At 60.8% G+C, this 20,891-nt stretch overlaps 1 protein-coding gene and 1 long non-coding RNA gene across 4 annotated transcripts; one reads left to right on the plus strand and one right to left on the minus strand.

Moving 5' to 3' along the window:
* Nucleotides 1–882: 882 nt before the first annotated feature.
* On the plus strand, nt 883–5,560 carry LOC134150383 (uncharacterized). 2 transcript variants are annotated; one of them, XR_009960637.1, is made up of 4 exons: nt 883–1,222; nt 1,865–1,977; nt 2,065–2,183; nt 5,447–5,560. It is a non-coding gene; the product is annotated as an uncharacterized LOC134150383 (long non-coding RNA). The 2 variants fall into 2 exon arrangements; XR_009960636.1 differs by lacking the exon at nt 883–1,222 and having other exon boundaries at nt 1,488–1,977.
* A 1,535-nt stretch (nt 5,561–7,095) lies between these two features.
* MFSD2A (MFSD2 lysolipid transporter A, lysophospholipid) lies at nt 7,096–18,211 on the minus strand. Of its 2 annotated transcripts, XM_062593839.1 has the most exons (14): nt 18,104–18,211; nt 17,862–17,984; nt 16,863–16,987; nt 13,437–13,560; nt 13,210–13,288; nt 12,430–12,602; nt 12,214–12,304; nt 11,136–11,257; nt 10,740–10,823; nt 9,547–9,630; nt 9,075–9,187; nt 8,741–8,884; nt 8,181–8,357; nt 7,096–7,793 (listed from the first exon to the last, which is right to left on the minus strand). In XM_062593839.1, the coding sequence occupies exons 1-14, from the start codon at nt 18,209–18,211 to the stop codon at nt 7,736–7,738; spliced, it is 1,605 nt and encodes a 534-aa protein (XP_062449823.1). In that variant the 3' UTR covers nt 7,096–7,735. The 2 variants fall into 2 exon arrangements, with proteins under 2 accessions (XP_062449823.1, XP_062449824.1); XM_062593840.1 differs by lacking the exons at nt 7,096–7,793; nt 8,181–8,357 and having other exon boundaries at nt 8,759–8,884; nt 9,075–9,630; nt 17,862–17,987; nt 18,104–18,150.
* Nucleotides 18,212–20,891: the final 2,680 nt, after the last annotated feature.

Genomic DNA, 20,891 nt, shown 5'->3' on the forward strand with positions numbered 1-20,891 from the left:
CGGGCTCCTCAGGAGGTCTGGGGCCCCAGAGAGGGGCTGGGGGGCGGTTTAGGGGGCTTGGGACGCCGTGGGGGGTAGGCTGGAGGTTGGGGCTCTATAGAAGCGCCTGGGGGCTGTGCCCCGGGACCCCCAGCGTGGGGCTGGGGGGGCAGTGGCCCTCTTGGGGGGGCGACGCCGTTGTAGAGGGGAAGGGGGCTCCCCTGGGTAGGCGCTTCCGGAGCAGAGTCGGGGGTTGCAGTGCGGATACCCCTCAGAGGAAGAGGAAGGGACGACGCGTCGGGGCTTCCTTCCCCTCGGCAATGGCGTGGTGGGGAGCTGAGGTCAAGGCCCCCTCCGAGCTAGGTCTGATGCAGGGCGTTGGGGAAGGCTCTCCTGGAGACTGTTTACAATTAAAACAGCTACACCCTTTCCTCAGGATGAATCCTTGGGGGCTGGAACAGATCCAGAAGCACTGTAAGTGTCCAGGGATGCACTCCTGGCATCCTGCTCGACAGTAGCACTTGGCTAGGGCACAAGCCATTTCCGCTCCAGCTGAAGCCAAAAGAGCGGAAAGTTCTCTCACCGAGGAGCCTTGGTAAGCAAAACCTGCAAGGTGAGGTGGGCTAAATACGAGCTAAACCAGGGCTAACGGTGGGAAAGGCTTTTTGCATGAGGAGGCGCAACTCTGCTTCCTGGGGAAGGACAGGCCAGGAGCCTGGAGATCTTCTGTCCTGGTGCTGCTGATGTTCTGTGCAAGGGAGCTTTTTATTGCTAAGCTACATGTGGCAAAGGTAAATCTTTTCATTTTTAGCTTGTGCTGGCTTAGTCGAAACATAAGCGCTTCTCAGAAGGCACCTCCTACAAGACTCTTCTACTCTGCTGGGTATGATGCACTTTGAAGCCTTGCTGTGCTCACAGACCTTCTTTGATCTGAGGGTCTCAAAGCACTCGGTAGAGGGTAGATAAATATTGTTACCCTGGCTTTTTTTTTATGGAGAGATCAAGAATGGAGAGGTCAAGGCAAAAATTACTTGGCACCAGGAAGAAGTCCCTGGAGTCAACACTGTGTTCCTCCCACACAAGGCTCCCCTGTCTGCTTTTACCATTACAGCAGGACTTGCTGTGAGAAGGTGTTTGCTGCCACAGTTAAAGAAGGGGCAAGTGTTATGCCAGTCTGCTGCAAGGACTGAAGCTTTCCTCTGCATTTTCAGATCCACTAGCTAAGCGGCCCCAGAAGCAGGAGGTAAAGCTGCCCTCTGAGCTCAGGGTTTCTGCAGGGAAAAACAGACTGAGCATCTCTCCCTGAGAAGGCTGGGGCACTTTTACAGGATGGGAAGGAGGAGAAAACCCAATGAGATCTGCTGACTTTAGCACTGCTTCCTGTCCTCTTCTTTGCTACCATAGATGGTAACGTCTGCCGCAGCAGCCGCCCAGCAAAGTGGAAACTGGGGACGAGTCACCGAGTCACCATGGTGTTGCCTCAGAGCTTCTGAGTTGAGCTGGAGCTCTGGGCTCTGTCTGTGGTCCCTGACAGGGGGAGGCAGGAAAGGAGGTGTTGGTGTTGAGCTGTTGGGAATTGCCAGAGGGATTGGGTAGCGGGTGAGTGAGGCTCTACTGACATCTAGTGAGGTTGTCTCCACTAGCTTTATGTTCCCTGTGTGCTGGGGAGGCATTAAAAATCCTCAGGCTTTGCTTTTGGGGGCGCTGAGGGGGAGCAGCAAGTTGATAGGAGTCCTGCGTCTTGTTGGTGAAGACTGCAGCTCTTGTAACCGCTTTCCTCTCTGCACAGCCCCTTGGCTCCTGGCCAGCCACCTTGGCAGATCACACGGAGCTGAGTTGCCTCTGAGATTTGAACTGTTGCCCTCATATTTTCCTGCCTAATTAGACTGAAGCTGATAGTGGATGCAAGAGCAGTTCCTCTGCCGTTGCCTGTGTGATCTGCCTGACATAATCCGAGATGCTGTGCTCGATGCCCCCTTGCTGTCCCAGGTGCTCTGTGTAAGGGAGCTCCTGTTCATGACTGATGCATTCTCTGTTTTTTTTGCTCCATTTTCCACCATGCCAATGTCTGTCTGCCTCTTGTAGCTCTCTCCGTCTCTGGATGCATCACAATGAGACTCTTTTGGAGCTATCAATTAACATGATATGAAATAGAAGATACAGCTACCTCTTTTCTGTACAGTCCTGTGTGCAGCATCCTACAGGTAGGTCCGATCCCAAACTGCTTCAGGAGAACGTGTTCACACTGGGTGGGAACCCAAAGGGAAGTATAGGCTCCATAGTCTGCTCCCACACGGGCTGGTCGTGTCAGGCCAGACTTGGCTGCTCGCAGCAATAAAACACAAGCCACGTTCTATCTAGGAGGCAGCTGCTTTGCTGATACGTGGGCAGGCAGTAATCCTGGTGGGCAGTGCACACAGCAGCCCTCCTGCCAGGCTGCTTTCATGAAGAGGAAGTGAAATGGGGGAGAGGAACTAGAAATAACCAAGTAAGTGAGGAGAGGAAGAAAGCTTCCCAGCAGTGGAACACTGGGGATATCGCAAGGTAGTCCCAACCTCTAGCTTGTTTGCTTCTGGCGTGGCTTCTGCTCAGGCTTTTGTTCAGCTGAACGTTGTTCTTGAAGGAACAAAGATCAAGATCCCAGTAAGACTGAGTCACCAAAGCACTGCCTGTATGGGATCTGCTGTAAACCAGGTCAACACTCAGTAGAGGATCGGAGTGCCAGTAAACCAGAATGCAGTTGTCCCAGTGCCCTGTTTCCAGCAGAAAGCTTACAGCTTCCCCACATTGCTGCCAGGCAGTTGGTGCCTTGTCTCCCTCTCCTCCAAGGGCTATGGGGGCATTTGCTCCTAACCTCGGGTACCTGTCACACTGTCCAGCAGGCTGGAGTCCTTGTTGTTTCCATCTGGGCCCTGCTCCTTAGCCCAGCTGCACTGTTTGCAATGATTGGCAGCAGTGGGCTCTGCCCCCAAAGAAGATCTAGCCCCAGGGTAGATTTTTAAAAATGCTTCCTTTTAGCCATGAGATGCATTGCATTTGTGGCCCTTAGGTGGCCTCGTTATGCTAGCTGTGAAGGAGAGCACTTGTTCCTTCTGTGTAGTGGTGTGATGCAGATGCGTATCTGTGCTCTAGCCCAGGTCCTTGTGGTGCTTAGCAGCCTCTGAATCCGCCACAGAGGCAAGCAGTCCTGGCAGGGGCAAAGACAGTCCTGTGCTATAACCACACTCCCTGAGCCACCTCTGATTAAACCAAAGTCTGAGCCTTGACCTGCCCTCAGCAGTTCATTTTCCAGCAAAGCGGTTTATAGCTTCATTTCTGAGGAAAGGTTTGGGGGATTCTTTTGTAGCAAGATATCTCATCTCAGTGCCACATTAATTTCTGGCCATGTATGGAAGTGCCGTGGCCGCATACATCATTGGAAGCAGTGGTTTTGTAAAACATTAACTAAAGCCCGCTAAAGCAGGCCTGTAGCCTTCAGTCCCTGTTTGCAGATGAGGTGAATGAGCTCAGCTGGGTGACACAGCCAAGGTGACCCCCGGGGCTGGCTGAACCCAGAATACCTCCGTTGGGTGGTTCCTTGGTCAGAACAGCTGGCCACAGCTTAACTCTGCCTTCCCTGGCTGGTGGCAAAACGCAGCCTGCAGGCAGATCGGCGTGGCGGGGAGGTGCGTCTGCTCCCACGACCCCCCGGCAAAGCCTGAGTGCCACCCTGCTCCTGCAGTCCTGCCTCTGCCCTAAACTTTTCCTGGCTGAGCTGGATCCGGTCCCCGACGCGGTGCCCGGGAGAGGACACCGGCACAGCGGAGCGGCTGCACTCTCGAACACCCCTTTCTGCGGCAGCCTGCATTTGGTTCAGCTTGAAGCAACCATGAAACCAGACACTAGTGGTTTCCTCCTGCTTCTGCGGTCAGCTCAGGGCTTGTGGGTTCTTCAGCCCAGGGGACTCTTATCACAGGGGCTGAGGGAAAACTGTCCCCCTGCAGCGGCTGTTTGAAAGTTTCAGAAATCTCTCTCTGCAAGATAAGCTCGTAGCTCTTTGCCCTTTTCCTGTGGATAAGGAGGGCAGTTAGTCCCTGTGTCTGCAAGGAAAGACTTTTCACACTTCTGGTTATCCATCCTTGGGTAAACTGTGGCTGGTGTCACCTCAGAAGCCATCTTTTCAGATCTCTGATCCAGTCCAGTGACCTTGCTCCGATCCCTCCAGTCTCTCCTGAAACACAGCCCTCAGGAGAGACACTGACTCCTGTCTGGCCACCTCAGCCGGGAGGGTATCCGTGTGTTTTGCATTGCCACCCTTGGTGACAGAGGATGCAATTCCTATGTGGCAGGTTCCCTTGCTGCCCTCCTTGGAAGCCCTGCCATGACTGACATCTGCTTGGGTTGTGTCCCCTCCGAGGGCTGTGGCTGGGCTGAAGGTCTCTGCTTGTCTCCTGCCCGTCTCCTCCCAGTCCCCCTGCGCCTCTCCCTCCTTGCAGGTGTCCAACCTGACAGTGCGTCGCTGGCTTGGTTCTGGGCTGCCCCGTGGCCTGGGCAGTGTCCTGAGCTGACCCACTGTGTGCTGCGAGAGCCAGCACTGCACACCAGTCCAGGCTCAGCTGTGTGTGCTGGGTGCACTGGGCCCCAGCACCCAGCAGGTTTCTCCAGGGCTTGAGTGAGCTTTGCAGCTGGACTAGAGGCCCTGGGAAGGGTACAGGGGTGCCCTAACGTACAGTTCACTGGCTCTGCTAGATGCAGAGGCCTTTGAGGGACTGTTTAGAAGGCTTTTGTGGTCAGACCTCCCCAGCTGCAGTATAAGGGATACCAATGGCCCTGAGTACAAGGGGCAGTTCTGTTTGGTGACCCTGCAGTCAGCCCTCCTGAGGGACAGGATCTTCCACCCACTGGGGTATCGGAAAGCTTGAGCTCCTGCTGGTAAGGACCACAACCAGCTCAAATGCCCAAAGCTCCCCTGGACAAACGCACAGGGAGAAGCAGCTCGTGTCCTGGGAGTCCTGGCTCATTCAGCAGGGAGGGGGTCTGCAGCAGCCTACACTATGCTGACCAGCATGGCCCATGGGTGACCCTGCCCTGGGTGGCACCAGGCCCCTGCAGCCAGCCCTGCTGGCCTTGCCATGGCGGTCGAGAGAGTTGGTCCCTTGTGAAGGAAAGGAATGAGACGAGTTGCTTCCCTGAGCGAAACAAAAGCCCTGTGCTCCCCTCCAGCACGGGCAGCAATGCCCTCCGGTTCAGGGAAGACTCCCTCAGCCCCTCTCAGCCTGCCCCTGAACCAGGTGGGAAACCCACCGCCCCAGCTGGCCTGGGAGCCTCTTCGAGCCGCTCAGCTGGGAGTTGGGCTGCCTGCCTGCACCCACATATGGTTTGGGTACAGCACAGCCCCAGCCCATATGCTATTAGTGGCATCGGCTCAGCAGGTGCTGAGCGCACAGCTGACACCAGCATTTTCCATGTTCTGACTTTGATTTCCCAGGGTCAGCTCTGCTTGGCTGTCCGTCTGTCAGCTCCGGCCTGGAGGATGCAGCAGCGACGTAGCCCCGGCTCTGGGGGAGGAACGCCCCTGCCGTCCGACTGCATTCGTTCTGCTGTTAAGGTTAGTGCAGATGAAGCCACAGCACAACTGCTGCTCGAGGCCCGCTGCTGCCACAGCAGCATTGCCCCATGCAGCACAGGCTGGGCAAGTTTCCTGGGCCAGAGAGCCTTTCCTCATGCCCCAGGCACTGTTTCCCTCCATGCGTGGTGTGAAAGCCCTCTGTAACCACAACTGCAAGACATGGCCTTTGCTTAGAGGCTGGAGTTCTGCCCAGGGCTCAGTGGTGTTAACTCCTACAGTCATTTTTTCCTCTATCCTATTTTTTTAAAAGTCTCAGATAGAGGTGTGTTCAGCTAGGAATTTCTGGGCCCAGTTTCAAGCTCAATGTGCTTTTAGCCTCCTGAGCTTACTGCAAAAAGACTGAACACAGGCTCTTCATGAGCCCTACAGAGCCTGAAAACAGGAGGCAAAGAATAAAAGGAGAACCTGACTTCTGTTGAAACTCTTTGGAAAAGAAATGGTAGCAGCAGTGATGAGCAGGATGACTGCTCACAAACCTGGCCAGGAAGGAGATCGGGGTTAGTATGTTTGCCACAGTCTCGAGCTCTGTGCACAGCTGGAGCTGAAGCACTGCCCTTCTCCTGCCTCCCCAGCGCTGCAGGAACAGTCACCCTTCTCCTTCCCACTTTTGCTCCTTCCCACTCCCCCAACACTTTGGCCGAGCAGGGCCTACATAAGAATTCCCAACTTAGATTTAATCCCTCTTGCTATTTTTACCCCCTGCTTCATTCCTGTCTTCCTCCCCCCAGCACATGTGGGTGTGAGCTGTTCACCCCTCAAGTCCCCCCATGCAAAAGGGCTGCTCTTGCCTCAAGCACTTACTCCACTAATTTCTTGTTGGTGTCAGAAATGTGCAGGAGGCTTAAAAGGAAACTGTGCAGAGGGTGGCTGTGGGGACAGAGGAGCAGAGCCATCGTGCCCCTCTCACTCTGCAGCCATTTGCCCCAAACTGTGCTCGTGGCTGCTTTGCCTCTGCTGCATCGTGCCGTGGCCGTGCTCCAGCTGGTATTTCCCCTATCCGTTACGCTTGCAGGATTGCGTTGCTCTTGCAGAACAGGCAGGGCAAAGCTCTCACCACTTCTGCTTTAGAGGGGGAATGAGAGAGCAAAGTATAAATATCCACAGCCTTGATGAGAGCCATCGCAAAGATTAGCGCTTGCACAGCCATCCACCAAGGGAGAAAGCGTTGAGTGTCACACAGCCTGCATTCCCTTTCTCTCTGCTCTCCAGCTGCCTCTCCTGTTTCCAGTCCTGGGCTCACAATGTCCACCGCCAGCGCTTTCATTTCATTCCTCCCTCCACCCCCCTTTCCCTCTTGAAGGAGGGAAAATAATAGACCCTTTGTGGGATTGCTGCGGTGCAGGCGCTGAGCAAGGAGCCGCACAGGGCAAGGGGCTGCTGGCCACGGCTGCCTGCCGGGATTACGGCATTCCAGCACCTTCAGCTTGTGGGAAGTCAGGCCCACAGTGTGTGGAAGGACCTTGGCTCTGGCTTGCAGACATCCGCGAAAGAGCAGTCGAACAAAGAAATTCCCCACACCAGCTCTGCTGACTTTATGTAAATTAATAGGTCCTTGAGTTTGGTTTCTGTACAGACATATACAAATAAGAAACAGCTTCATATTTACATTAAGTTAATCAATTAGGCTCTATAAAAACAACAAAAGAACAGCTCTAAATTAGTGTCTTATGTACAGACAGCAGAGGTTAGCGTTCACATTGACAGTGTAATGTACACTAACCTTTATCCCCTGTCCCACAGGTGAGCCACGAGGCAGCGCCAGGCAGACCGGCCTCACGCAGTCCAGGCACAGACAGGCAGCAGGCACAAGTGTTATGAGCAAAAGGATCCTAAGTCTGGGCTTTTCTGCTCTCTGGGGCCTGGCAGGTGAGTAGTGCTTTTCTTTTTTTTTTTTTTTTTTTCCTCTCTCATGAGGCACTCTAGTACCACAGGGTCAATTTGTGTAATGTACACTACCAGTGCTCTGTGGATCCCATGGAAGGCACAAGACCAGCACAGATCTCATGTTTGAGACGATGATGGATGCTCTGCACAGCTGCCCCGGGGTGCTCCTCGGTGGTACATGCCTAGAGCAGCACAGGGCTGTTCCAGCCCCTGGCCGAGTCCTTCGAAGAGCCCCAGGTGTAAAGGGAGGGACCCAGCTCAGGATCACACGATGCTGGCGAGTTCTGTGTTGTCCGACTCAGAGCTGCTGTTGCTCTCCTCCCTAGGGGCGAAAGGTTGGGAAAGAAGCATGAGGCCAGCCCTTCCTCCCCACCAGCTCCCTGGCCCAGAGGAGACTTCTGCCTTTGAGTCCCAGAAGGGCTCGAGAGGGACGTCACTGCCTTGCCCAGTCCTTGCACAAGTTCCCTTTAGCAACACTAAAGGCAGGTTCCCTGCTGACATCTCGTACCATTACTTCTGATGTTGGGATTGGGAAAGCCAGCCCCTCCCTTCGCTGCCACCCACGCCAGCGGATGGCGTGCCAGCGGATTCCTGCACAAGCTGTGCTGTGTCCCAAGCAGTCCAGGCCTGATCTTGCCCCCACGCACCCTGCTGATGCACCACGCTTGCCAGCTCCGTGGCACAGGCTGGGATGGAGAGCAACACTCACCTTAAGTCCTGCAGGGCCTTCTTGTTTTTCCTCCGCTTCTCCTCATCGATGGGGTACAGTTTGAACAGAAGCAGGCCCAGCAGGATCAGCCCCACAGGCACAGCTGACACCAGCATCTTCAGGGTGAAATTCACCTTGCTGGGCTGGGAGCAACCCCGGGTCTGGTACCCTGCAAAGCTACGGACAGGGAAGAGCCTTCAAGCAAGGGCAATACAAACCAGCACCTCCTCTCCCGCACTGGCTTGCGGGAACTCTCCCAGGGAAGGTGCAATCACTGTAGGACAGTCCTGCAGGACAGCCTGGCTTTGGCTCCAAGCTGCTCTCAGCCAGAGCATACCATCGAGGTTTCTAACCAAAAGCTGCAAAGCAGCAAGGTCTGGTACCTCAGTGGTGCACATGCTCTGAACATGACAGGAAGGCAGCTCGCGTGGTTTAGGATAGGCAAGGTACAAAGCAATGTTTTCCCTTTGGGAAAAGGTTTGTGAATTTAGACCTCTCTCCTCCCTTCCTGACTTTGGAAAGCAGAGACTCCTCTGCTCCCGACTCCTGCAAGAACTTACTCTAAACTGAGTGTGGAGATGCCCAGGGAGACCCCAGAGGTGAACTTGGTGAAGAAGACATAGAAAGAGAAGAAGATGGCTTCATGGCCACGGGAGTCAGGGTGCTGCAGCTTGAAGTCGTCTATGACATCTGGGAGCATGGACCTGCATGGAGAGTGGGAAGACGAACACATGGACCAAGCCAACGAGGAAGCATCTCCTCCTGCCTCTCCTAGGAGGATTTCCCACCCTGACACCCATCTTGGGCTGAAACATGGCAAAAAAAGCCTTACAAGGACTTAAAACCTCCAGGCTGAGCCAAGAGGCGAAAGCAGCACAGGAACCTCACACTCACCAGGGCAGGAGGAAGGCAGCTGCAACGCTGATCCCAGCTGCAACAGCCACAATGTACGTAACGATGAGGTTACTGTCCATGACAACCACCATGATGAGGAAGGGGATGGCAGACTGGACGGGACAAAAACCAGGGTTGGCCTCAGCAGTGCCTGATGCAGACACCCCTGGCCTTTCCCCACCTCTGTCCCACACTTGCCAGCCCTCAGGAAGGGCTGCTTTCCAGCCACAGGGACAGCTGGGGAAGCAGTGGTGCAGGCTTCCTCCCAGAGCCCCCCAGCAGCCATTTCCAGGACGAGAGGACATCGTTTCCTCTGCAGCGATGTTTGCAATAGCACGAAAGACAGGAAGAAGGACAGATGCCAAATCAGCCCTTGCCCAGCTCTGGTCCCGCTCCGGGGGATGTAGTTTTGCTTGCCCTGTGTGAGAAACCATCCTGTCGTGCACCTCTGCACCCAAGGGGACCCACTCACCGAGATGCCCACATAGACAGCAGTCTTCTTTCCAAAGCGGGTGAGGAACCACTGCCAGAGGGGAATGGTCAAGGTGGCAGAGAGCTAGGAGGAAGGAAGAGGGTTGTGGCATTACTGACTAGCCAGGGTCTTCTCTGGGACCAAATCTCTTCCCAGCAAGGAGCCTGGACAAAGCCTCCCCGTGACATCCTTCCCAGCGCCTCTGGTTTCTACACACTCACAGGGCTGGCGTGCATCCACACTGCCTGCGCCAGGCTGCCTGCCCGCCCTCACCCCATCCCTTCCCTGCCTCCACTCCCAGGGAGGAGAGCTCACGATTGGAGCAGGTCCATGGGGCCACCTCCTCCCCAGGTGCTCAGCAGCTGGTGTCTGTCCTCAGGGCACCCAGCTGCTGCCAACACACCTACACCCACCCTGGGGGCTGGGCAGGGGGAGGATCTTTCTCCCTGATTCTCAGTGGCAGGAAGGGGCCTGATGTTGGCACAGCTGCACGAACACAGCGCAGCTGAGAGCCAGGGGCTGCTGCAGCTCCCTCCCAGGGCACTCCAGGACCTGGTTGAGGGATGCAGCCTGTCCAGCCTGGGTGACGATCCCCTCTGGCTGTCAAGCCATGGGGCTGAGGGTCTCTCAAGGGGCCAAGCCACGAGAGAAGACACTGTTCATTGGGGCTGTAAGCAGGAGGCAAACAGCCTGGGTCAGGCCTTGGGAACGTGTGGGCACAAGGACAGGAGGGCTGCCTTGCCCCAAGGCTCTCACTGCTCACACTTCTCCACCCCATCAAGCATGGTGGAAAGGGCTTCCAGGGAGCTGCTTTGCTCCATCCTCCTAGCAATAAACCCTGGGATCCTTTTCTTATGGGGGAAGGGAGATAAGTGGCAGGATTTGGACAAAAGGCCCCCATGGCTCCTGTTCTCCCCCCTTTCTTGGCTGCCTTTGCATGGAAACAAAAGCCTTGCTGTTCTCACCAGCTGGCCAGGCCTTCACAGAAGGTTCCGTAACTCCTTCCTCCTCCCTGTCTCCTGGGGCACCTTTGGTCACTGTTCCCAGGGCAGATGGTTGCAGCCCCATGGCCTCCCTCCCCTCAAGCACCCATCTCATGCCAACTTCTGGGGCAGACCCACGGGAGTCCCAGGCTCCTGCATCTCACTACAGCGCAATCCCAATCCCAAGAGGTCACAGGAGCCTGTACACACCATGATGGCCAGGAGGATGTTCTGGAACTCATTGCGGAAGCCCAGGGTGTAGGTGCAGAACAAGGCAAAGTTGCCCTCCAGCAGCTGAGGAAGAGAGAGACAGCAGGTTAGGGGAGGCTGATGGACGTCCTACCTACCCCAGAGGGATGCATGCACTCCTCCTGCAAGACTGCACCCAAAGCGCAAGCAGTGGAGGAAAGCAGCCGTTCACTAACCCATCTCAGGGCATGAGGCCACATTTTCCCTCTTTGCCTGGGGCTGCTCCTGCCCCTTCAGCCTGGCACCTCGCATGCTCCTGGCTTGCCAAGATCCCGTGCTGCTCATACCCCAGCAGTTATCGAGCTGCACTGCTGTCTTTCTCTCCCCAACATCCCCCAAGCCCAGCTTTGTCCTTACCATGAAGGCCAGCGAGGTGAAGAGGAAGCCAGCAATCAGCTTGATGTAGGCACCGTGATTCATCACCAGCTTCAGCCCCTGGAAGAAGGAGACGGGCTCGTCCGTCTGGAGCTCGGAGGCCTCTGGGAAGCACAGCAGAATGAGATGATCATTAGAGCCACAGAAACAGCAGCCTGGGGCACAGCACCACACACCCAGCTCCAGAGCACCCACCCCAAAGAGTCAGGGCAACGTCTGAGGATGCCATGCCCTGGCCCGGAGGTCCCTCAGCACCATGCAGAGGGAGAAGGGAAGACCTGGGTGATTTGCCTGGCATGAGCAGAGCTGGCCACAAAGCAGAGGGAGGGAAGGACAGAAGACTGCTGGACTTTGAACATCACCCTACATCCCAGGGTGTCCAGGCTGGCACTAGAGACCTTGGTCAGCCAAGCCTATGCTAGATAACATTTATCTCCAAGAGACTGATCAGGCAGATAAGTCCTTAGGGCTATGCTAATGTTGTAACACACCCTGAAGATGCTCTGGTCATGTCCTTCCCACAACACTCTTTCTGCAAAGCTTTCCTTGCGACCCAGTGCCCAGGCCTCAGCTCTATCTGCCCCCTTCCTTTGGGGCTTCACCTGTGGAACGAGAGCAAGTTCACTATGCCAAGGTAGAGCAGATGTGGCAAATGTAGTCCTGGCTGGAGGTGACCAAAGCCTTCCTTGTACTGCACGCTGCTCCCCAAGGAGCAGGAAGGGCTCAGATGGGCTCATAAAGATGCCCCTGGCAGGTGCCCCAGTACTTCCAGGAGCCCAAAGTATTTCTGCACATCACAGGGCTTAGTGGCCCATGACAACTCAATCCAGAGACAGATGCAACTGTACAGCAGCCCCAGAGCCTCCTCTCCACCCAAGGGGCCAAGGACTGTTCTCTGAAACAGATCCCCATGTTTGTCCTTCCTGCTCTTTACAGACAAGCGAGTGTCACCTAGTGAAGGACCTGCTTGCCAGGAGACAGTCACCCCAACAAGAGATCCGGCCCTGCAGTCTCGTGCCCCTGCTGAGCAGCAGTTTGCAGAGCCTGCAGCCCAACTCACCTCTCTCCTCCCGCACGCCCACCGACAGGATCACGGCGCAGAGGATGTAGAGGCCCCCAATGACCCCCGCTGCGATCATGTAGGCATTTCTCTGTGCGAGAGGGATGGGGAGCAGTGAGGGAGGCTGCTCCTCCCAGGAGCCAGCCCTGTTAAGGGGGCCAGCAGCCGCAGCAAGGAGGACATGGCAGGGAGCACCAGCGGGTCCCCTCGGCTTACCGTGTCTGTGAGCGAGCCAGTGTCGTGTGTCATGTTCACCTCCTCCATGGCCACCGAGGAGTTGGTTTCACCAAGAAAGACAGGGCTCTGGATGCAGGGAGTATCCACCTTGCCCACGATCTGGCCCTGGATGGCGGTGCCCAGCACAGTGCCCAGCACTTCCACCGTCATACCTGCGCAGAGAAGCCAGCGGGACTGAGCACAGCCCTCAGAGCCAGAAGGGCAAGCACAAAACCCTGCTCCACGGCAGAGCCTGACTGCCCTCCAGCTGCGATTCATTGCCCTTCACCAGCAGAGATGAGTCAATGCAGGTCTCCTACAGCTCCCTTGGGACCCCAATGAAACCCTGTGTTTACTGGGGAAACTGAGGCAGGGAGTAATGCCAAGACTTTGTCTTTGGTGCTCAGCCTGCTATATGACAGAGCAGGAGAAAAGGCTTGGGAGCTCAGATCCCCCATCGCTTGCTCCACGCACTTGGCCATAACAGAGACCAAGTCCCATCGGCCCAGCTCTCACCAGGCTGGACAGGGGAGTTGGCAGGAGGAGCCATGGAGAGGAACAGGAAGAGCTGGAGGCTGCGATTCGAGCCCTGAACAGTCTGTCGCGCAGCATCCTCAGGCCAGGATGTGATCAAACGAGCCTCGCTGGCAGCGCACCGGGAGGCTTCTCAGCCCAGCGAGAGCCGTGGCGAAGGGCTCCGAGTGCCTCAGCCGGGGCCGAGCACCCGCTGCCGCACAGAACGGGGGAGGACGGAGGGGAAAGGCGGGGAAAGGCTCTTACGGTAGGCGGTGGCCGAATCCCGCTCGCTCTGCTCCCTGCTGATGAACATGGTCAGCGCCGAGTAAGGCACGTGGAAGCACTGCAATGGCACGAAGAGGAAAATCAGCCCAGGGACAGCGTGAGAGGCCGCGGCACCGGGGTGGAAGGGTCCTCAGCGGGGCTGAGGCGGGGAGACGCCCTCTCCGTCCCTCGCCCACCGACCGCAGGACGCGCGGAGCCCGGCTCACCGTCACCAGGGTCTGGAACACGCAGTAGAAGATGAGGTACCACAGCACTTGGCCTCTGGAGATGTCCGGCACAAACCATATCAGGAAGTAGGAGATGACGGCAAACGGAGTGGAGAAGATGATCCTTTGGGAGGACGCAGCGTTAGCCTCGCGGGCAGGGAGCGCCCCGGGTGGCCGCCGGGCTCGGCTCCCCCCGCAGCGTCAGCGCTCGCGGCTCTCGCGGGCTCGGGCACCCGATTCCGGGGGCTCCTCCGAGCTGCCCTGGCTGCCTCACCCCGCTCCAGCCCCTGGCTGAGGAGCAGCTGCTGCCGGGAACACTTGGATCCGGCCGAAGGCAGCAGCTCCGGTCAGACGGGCTGGGAAACGGGATGAGCCAACTCGGGCTCGCAGGGAAAGGGCGTAATCTGTGAGAACAGCCCTGCTTCGACAGCAGGGATCGATCCGCTCCCGCCTCAGCTTCCGCCCCCGGCCCCTACCTCTGCCGCGTGTTCGGCAGGGTGTAATCGCCTCCCTCCTGCCGGCGAGGGCTGGGGAGCTGCCAGGCGGCACAGCCCTCCTCCCGCCGCCCCGAGCCCGCGCGCCAGCTCCGCTTTGCTGCCAGAGCGCTGGTCCCAGGGCCGAGGCCACCTCCATTTTCCTGGCAGGGAAGGGGCATGTTGCCAGCCAGCAGCGAGCTGGCTCCTTCCTCCGCTCCTGCGCCAGAGCTGCGGGCGCAGGGACAAGGGATGCAAAGTGCCACGGAGGATCAGAGGAGATTGCTCAAGCGCTGGCGCTTGGCGGCGGTGCCCGCAGGACAGGCCAGCGAGGGCGAACGCGGGGGGAAGCTGCCTGGAGCATCTCTCGGCTCCGTCCAGTGCAGCGACAGCCCTCGTCCTGCCGCAGGCTGGAGCGGGGGGCAGCTCTGCAGGGATCCGGATCTGCAGGGATGGGAAGTGCCTGTCGTTCGGGAGGGCACGGGAAGAAATCCTCCTCCTGGGAGGAAGCTGTGTCAAGATCAGCCTGGGAGACCGATTTCACTCTGCTTCTCAGTTACTGCGTCCCAGCAGCTCCCAGCCAGAGGCTGCGTCCTGCAGTTAGGCTGATAAAACCAGGCACAGGACAGAGTGCTCTCCCGAGGGTCAGGGCTTTCCCTCCACCACCCTGCAACGAGGGCGCAAGATCTTTCCTTCCACGCTGACGTTATGAGGCGCAAAGTTTAAATTTAAAGCGGGGAGGGCGCGAGAAACCGAATCTCCGCGGACGGAGGCAGCAGGGAGAGGCGCGGCGCCCAGCACATGCACATTTTTTTGCGCGCGTGTCACTCCGGGGAGGGGGAGGGAAGGGGCGAACCGGCTCCCAGCCACTCTTCTAGCGCCCGCTTATCGCCGCGCACATACGTGGAGCCAAGGGAAACTTCAAATGAGTCACCGCAGCCCCCGCGGGAACCACGTCACGCTGGCCGCGGGCGCCAACGCACACACGCTTCCGCCGGGGAGGACGCCAAAGCCCCCGCCGGGCTCCCCCCCTCCCCGTCCCCAGCACCCGGCTGCGGGTGCTGAGCCCCGGCCCGGGCTGCCCAGCGCCTCCCGGCAGCCAAGTGACTGCGAGTTACCCCGATCCGGGCCGCGGCGACGGGGAGGCTCGGAGGCAGCCGGCCGTGACGCGCTCTCCCGCTTATTGGCCGCGGCGCCATGGCGTGTTCCTTTGTGCGGCTCGCACACCCCCTTCCCGGCTCGGCCCTTAACCGTTTCCACGCGGCCGCTGCCCCGGAGGAAGGTCAAACCCGGGGCTCTTAAGTCAGCAACGCGTCAAGGAAAGCTTTGCTCACCGGGGGCCGAGAGAGCGGGCGCCACGCGGGGCTGGGGACGGTGCAACGTCCCCGGCGCCAGCCGAGGGGGACGCAGCCGGCACCCGCGCTGCTGGAGCGAAACGGGACAAAAAGCGTTTTAAAAAAGAGAGCTCAGTGGAAGGGGGGAGGCGGCGGTGGCTCCCGGGGAGGTTTGCTCGCCCTTGCCAGCTCGGAGCTGCGCGCCGGCGGCAGCTCGGCCCGACAGCAGCGTCAAGCAGTAACCCATGCGCCGCGGAGCCGAGCGTACGAGGGGGTGACGCCGGGTCACCTTACGGTGCCGAGGGTCCGGAGCATGATGCACCGTAGCATGGGCGGCTCCCGGCTTCGCAAGCGGGGAAACCGAGGCCTCCCGGCGCGGCCGGCCCCACTGGCGCTCCCGGACCCCGAACTCGGGGGGCTCTAACTCAGCTCTAGCTCAACTCAGCACAAACTGGCCCTTGAGCCACGAATAGCAGCCCCGAGCTAGCGCGCGCAGCCCGCTGCCCTGGCACGGCTGGGAGGCCCAGCACGAGTCAACGGCTCTGGTAAACTTTCATGACGCCAGAACGGTTTGGAGGAATGCAGCAGCTCCATCCCCACCCCCTGCCTCGCCGGCGCGAGATTACAGCCGGGGCAGAGCCGCGGCGGCGGCGGCCCTGGGCGCGCACGGCTATCCTGCGCAGCCCTGCCTCTAATCGCCAGACCCCAGACCCCACCACGTGCGCAGCGGGGAGAGGAGCTATTTCAGGCTACGCACGGAGCCTGGCTTAAACAACAGGCAACTGCCGTGCTGCCCAGAGCTATTCCAGGAAGGCCCGGAAGCGGAGGGTATAATCTGCGGGGGAAGGACTGCATCCCTCTAATTCCTCTCCCCCTGCGCCTGCCCCTCTGCTGCGTTGTATTTCAGCGAGCCTGCAGGCGCCCCGGACATGGGTTATTTTTGCACGGGACATTCGGGATTAGCACCCCGCAGTCCTTCCGCTGCGCTCGGGGCAGGCGGCACCGCATCGCTCTGCGTCCCGTGGTGTTGCCCCCCGCCGGGTGCAGGCACGAGCCCCCTTCCTCACCCAGTGCCCTGCTCGCAAGGGTGGTGACAGCACCCACGTGCAGGCACCCGAAGCCGGGGGCGGCTGCTTACCCTGCCGGAAAGGTGGCCGCATGCGACCGGCAGCCCGTCACCACGGACGGGCCGCGCACGCCCCCAGCCGCGATGCCGCCTGCTCCGCCAGCGACCGGGCTCGCTGCTGGCCGCGGGAGCAGAGCCCCGCGACGGCGGGCAGCCCTCGCACCGGAGCGCGGCCTCGGCTCAGCTTTCGGGGAGGCTGGAGCTGCTCCAGGTTGAGCAATCCGGAGCAGAGCCTTGCCCAGCTTGTGCAGGGGCAGCTCGGGGCTGGGTAGAGCAACAGGCACTGATCCAACCGCGGATGTTTGCAGCCCCTCAGGCATTTTGAGGTACCTGTCACCACACTGGGAACGCTACTGGGCGAGATACAGCGTGAGCCCATCCTGCCCTGCCAGCCTCGTGCCAAGGTCCGGATGCCTACAGCTGGCTGGGAGTTGCTGTGATGCATCAAGAAGGAACCCTAGGGTGCTGCACAGAGCCATGCAGTGTCTCTTACCATGGCATCAGGCGGCCAAAGCGGGTCCATGAGGTTTTACTAATGAAGAAGCCCACCATGGGGTCCGTGATGGCATCCCAGGCTCGCCCCACAAAGAGGATGATGGAGGCATGGAAAGGGTCCAGCTGCAAGAGGAAGAACTCGCATTAGGGCAGGCAAAACTACCCCAAGCCCTCAGCTGTCCTTGCTGGGCATCAAGACCTCCACAGCCATACTGCGGCCACAGCTCCATCATCGTTCGGGAGCAAGGGACAGGTCCCTCGGCCTCTCCTGATCATTTAATGGCACGTGGGGCGCACGGACCCAATCCCTCTCTGGGGCTGCCTCCTGCCCCGCAGTGCTTTTGTCACGGGAAACTCCTACAGCGTCAGGGCACGTTTCCCCGCGACGCTCCAGGTGGCCAGCGCCGAGGCGCCCCGCTGGCGCTGCAGCTCCGTCCCCTCCTCTCACCTGAGCCAGCAGCTGCCTGCGGCAGACCGCGGCTGCAGGGCCGCTCGCGCCAGCCCCGCGAGCGCTGCCGGGGCTTGGGGGACGGATCCCGCCGTCCCAGGGAAAGGGCTGTACGATCCCGTTGCGTAGCCTGGGGAAACTGAGGCACCAAGCGGCCACATGCCTTTGCACAAGACCGCACAGCGGAAGCAGCAGGGCTGGGAAGAGCCGAGGGGTTGCGGGGGGATTTAGCTGATAAAAGTCCACGAGCCTCCGACCAAAGCCACGTGGAGATGAGACTCCAGCCCCGCAGATTCCTCTGTACTTCCCCGAGGGAAAGCCACCAGCGAGGAGGCAGCGCCGGGGGAAGCGCCGCCGCTCGCGGGCGCGGACGCGGACGCGGGGCCCCGGCGGCTGCGGCGCGGGGCGGACGCCGCGCGGTCCGGGCCGCTCCCGCGGCTCCCCCCGCGCCGGGACCGCCGGGGCCCGGGGCAGCCCCCGGGGCCGAGCTGACGCCAAGGGCAGCGGCGGAGGCGGCCGGTCCCGCCCCGGCGGCCCCGCGGCCGTTACCTGAGCCACGTCCAGCAGGTAGATCTGGAGGAAGAAGCCGAGCGCGCAGCCCGTGGTCTGGTAGGGGGCCCCGCCGACGGCGTAGCAGAGCTTGCTGCACACCGACAGCTTCGCCCGCGTCTCCTGCTGCAGCGAGGCACCGCGTCAGCGCCCTCCCCGCGCCTCGGGGAACCGGGCACGGCCCGGGGGCAGTGGGGAGGGAGGGGGGCCGACGGCGGTGGGGGGTGGGGGGCGGCTCTCACCTGGCGGCGGCGGCGGCGGCGGGGCTGGCGGCAGGCGGGCGGCAGGAGGCCGGCGGCGGCGGCGGCGGCGGCGGCGCGGCCCCGCTCGGCGCCCCCGCCCCTGGCCATGCCGTGCGCGCCCCGGCGGGGAATGGGCCGCGCCGCGCCGCGCCCGCGCGCTCCACCGCGGCGCCCCGCCCCCTCCCTCCTCCTCCTCCTCCTCCTCTTCCTCCGCCCTTCCTCCCGGCCCGGCCTTCCTCCGCTTCCCCGTCTCCTCCGCCGCTCCGTCCCACCTTCCCACCCCTCCGCCCCGTCCTCTCTCCTCTCCGCTCCATCCTTGCCCCATCTCTCCCCTGCTCCCAGCCCCTGGCCCTGGCGGAGGAGGAGGCCGAAGCTGGCCGACTCCTGGTCCCACGGCCCCGTGGCACCCGGTTCGGGAGGGCAGCGGGTGCTGGGCCGGGGCTGTGGCACGGGGATCCTCACGGCTCAGCCGCGATGTGCCCGGCTCGAACGCTGCCGGGTGCTGGTGCCGGAGCAGCGCTGCGGCCGCCCCAACAGGCTGCAGGCACTTCTGCCCCCTGCTACCGAGGTGCTGCGAGGGGGACGGGGCCCTCGGGAGGTGCGGGGGGCCAGTCGCTCGCAGCAAAGCACTTGGCCGGCAGTGCCGACGGCTCTGGGCAGCCTTGCGCCTCCAGCTGCTTCGGAGACCAGTTGGTGAAATTTTGGAAAGCTTTTGCTTGGCAGAGGGTCGCTGCATGGGGTGCGGGCCCACGTGGGGGACCGGGGCCGGGGAAGCGTTGGTTCAGCCTCTCCGGCCTGCCTGGCCGGAGCCACCCGGCCCAGCCGCCTTCGCCCCGGGCAGCGTCCGCGTGGGCCTTTTCAGTCAGGACAATCTCAGCACTAAGGATTTTCCTAAGTTCCTTAAAATATCCGTGACAGCTGCCTCAGCTTCTCCTCCCCCAGGCAGGAATCTGGAGAACAGCTTTAGGGAAGGGGCTCGGTGCGAGCGGAGCAGGGAGCATCCCCTGGCGGAAACTGCCCACGAGCCGGCGGGCTCGAGCACCTGCCGGGCTTTAGGAGCTGTCTCCGGGCGCTCGGCTCTTTCCTTTTAGCCGCTGGCATTCGGCCACGGCTGCGGAGGCGGCCGCGCAAACCTCAGCCGAGCCGTTTGCAGGAAGGTCTGGAGAGCTTCAGCCCAACGGCCGGGATGCTGGAGAAGGGAACCGCTCCCGCCGCCGAGCCGAGGGCCTGGCGGAAACGCCGCCTTCAGCGGCATCTTCTGCGGTTGCACGAGTGACGTGCTTGGAAATCGAAGGCTGGGCAGCGCCGGCAGCTGCTTCTCTTCTGCTTTGCAGTTCGCAGCCGAGCGCCACTCGGCCGAGCGCCGCAGAGCCCAGCGCAATGGTGGGGCAGCACCGATTTAGCGACCGAGGAAACGTGGTGGCTTTTGAGAAACCAGAGCTAAAATAGCTCCAAACAGGCACTCGCCATTTCCACGGGGGCTTTGCAAAAGCCTTTTGCACCTCCGTGTTAGGCTTTGCCTCCCGATGCTCTTGAGCTGCTCAAAACCCCACCTGACCCCGGCGCGTGGCGCGGCCGGACCCTGCCTGGCACCGGCTGGCGTTTCGGGGGGTTTCTCCCGCCTGGCCCAGGGCAATCACTGGCCTTCCCGGCCCCCATCACTCTCAGCCTGGCGGGAAGGGGCTAATCCTCAGCCGAGGGGAACCGGGCAGCTGGGATGAAACCTCCCGCCGGCGTCTGGGAAGCCTCGGGGGGTTCATTTCTCAGGGACGGCTGGGGATTATGTTCCCTCCACCACCGGGGGACGGAGCGCGGCCGCAGCGGCTCCCTGCCCCCAGCGCCGCGCTGAGCCGCCCCTTTCCCGGAGCCCTTCGGCCATCGATCCCGGCGCTTCCCGCTGGCGCGGCTGGCTGTGCCCACGCGGTGTTTGCCTGCCCGTGGCACATATCCGCGGGCGTGTGAACGCTGCCCTGCCGCAGCAAACGCTACTGGCTCAGGCCATCAGGTCCAAAGATCCCTGGCCGAGCCGTGCCAAGCCAAGGGGGTCAGCGCGACACCGAGCCGCTTGGCTCCTGGCATCACCCGGTTGCCGGAGGTGGCCTTGGAGCTCGCAGCACAGCCCAGCCAAGGAGGGACGTGAGGCTCGGGAGAGGCCCGAGCGGGTCAGCGAGGGATCAGGGCCCGGAGGCAGGCACGGAGCGGTGCTGCGGGCGTGCGGCGGCTCTGCTCGCTCCCTGGGTTCGGGAGCACCGGGTTGGTGTTGCTTCTGACTCGTGGTTTCTGTGCCCTCCGTGCAACCCGCTGGAGCGGGCTCCCACGGCTGCCGGCTGCGCATCACCGGGCCTGCGGCGCCCCGGGGCTTCCTGCCCGTCCGGTGCCTCGGCGAGTTACCCCGGACCGGGATGCACCTGGGAAGGGACCCATCCAAGCCAGGCTCCCATTCGCCACGCTTGCTCATTGACTCGAAACCTCCCAAGACCGGAGGGCAGCAAGGTGTGGGCAACACCGCGCCGTCCCTGGGGGCTCAGGCTGCCACCTCCACTCTCGCGGCCGGTGCAGCAGAGAGCACGGCACCGGCCCTGGTGCCTCACCAGCTCCGGCAGATCTGGGATCAGGTGGCCCCGGGACAGACGTCCCGCTTCGGGCCGGCAGTGCTGCAGGTGCACTGGGAGGAGGGAACCTCGTACTGGGGGGGGGAGGCTCGCGGGTGTGCTTGCCCGCAGACCAGTGTATCGGGTTGGGCAGGGCTCTCGGCACCCTGTGCGGGGTTTCCAGGTGCCACGGAGCT

The sequence above is a fragment of the Rhea pennata genome, chromosome 23 (genome assembly GCF_028389875.1).
Source record: "Rhea pennata isolate bPtePen1 chromosome 23, bPtePen1.pri, whole genome shotgun sequence".
Taxonomy (NCBI): Eukaryota; Metazoa; Chordata; class Aves; order Rheiformes; family Rheidae; genus Rhea; species Rhea pennata.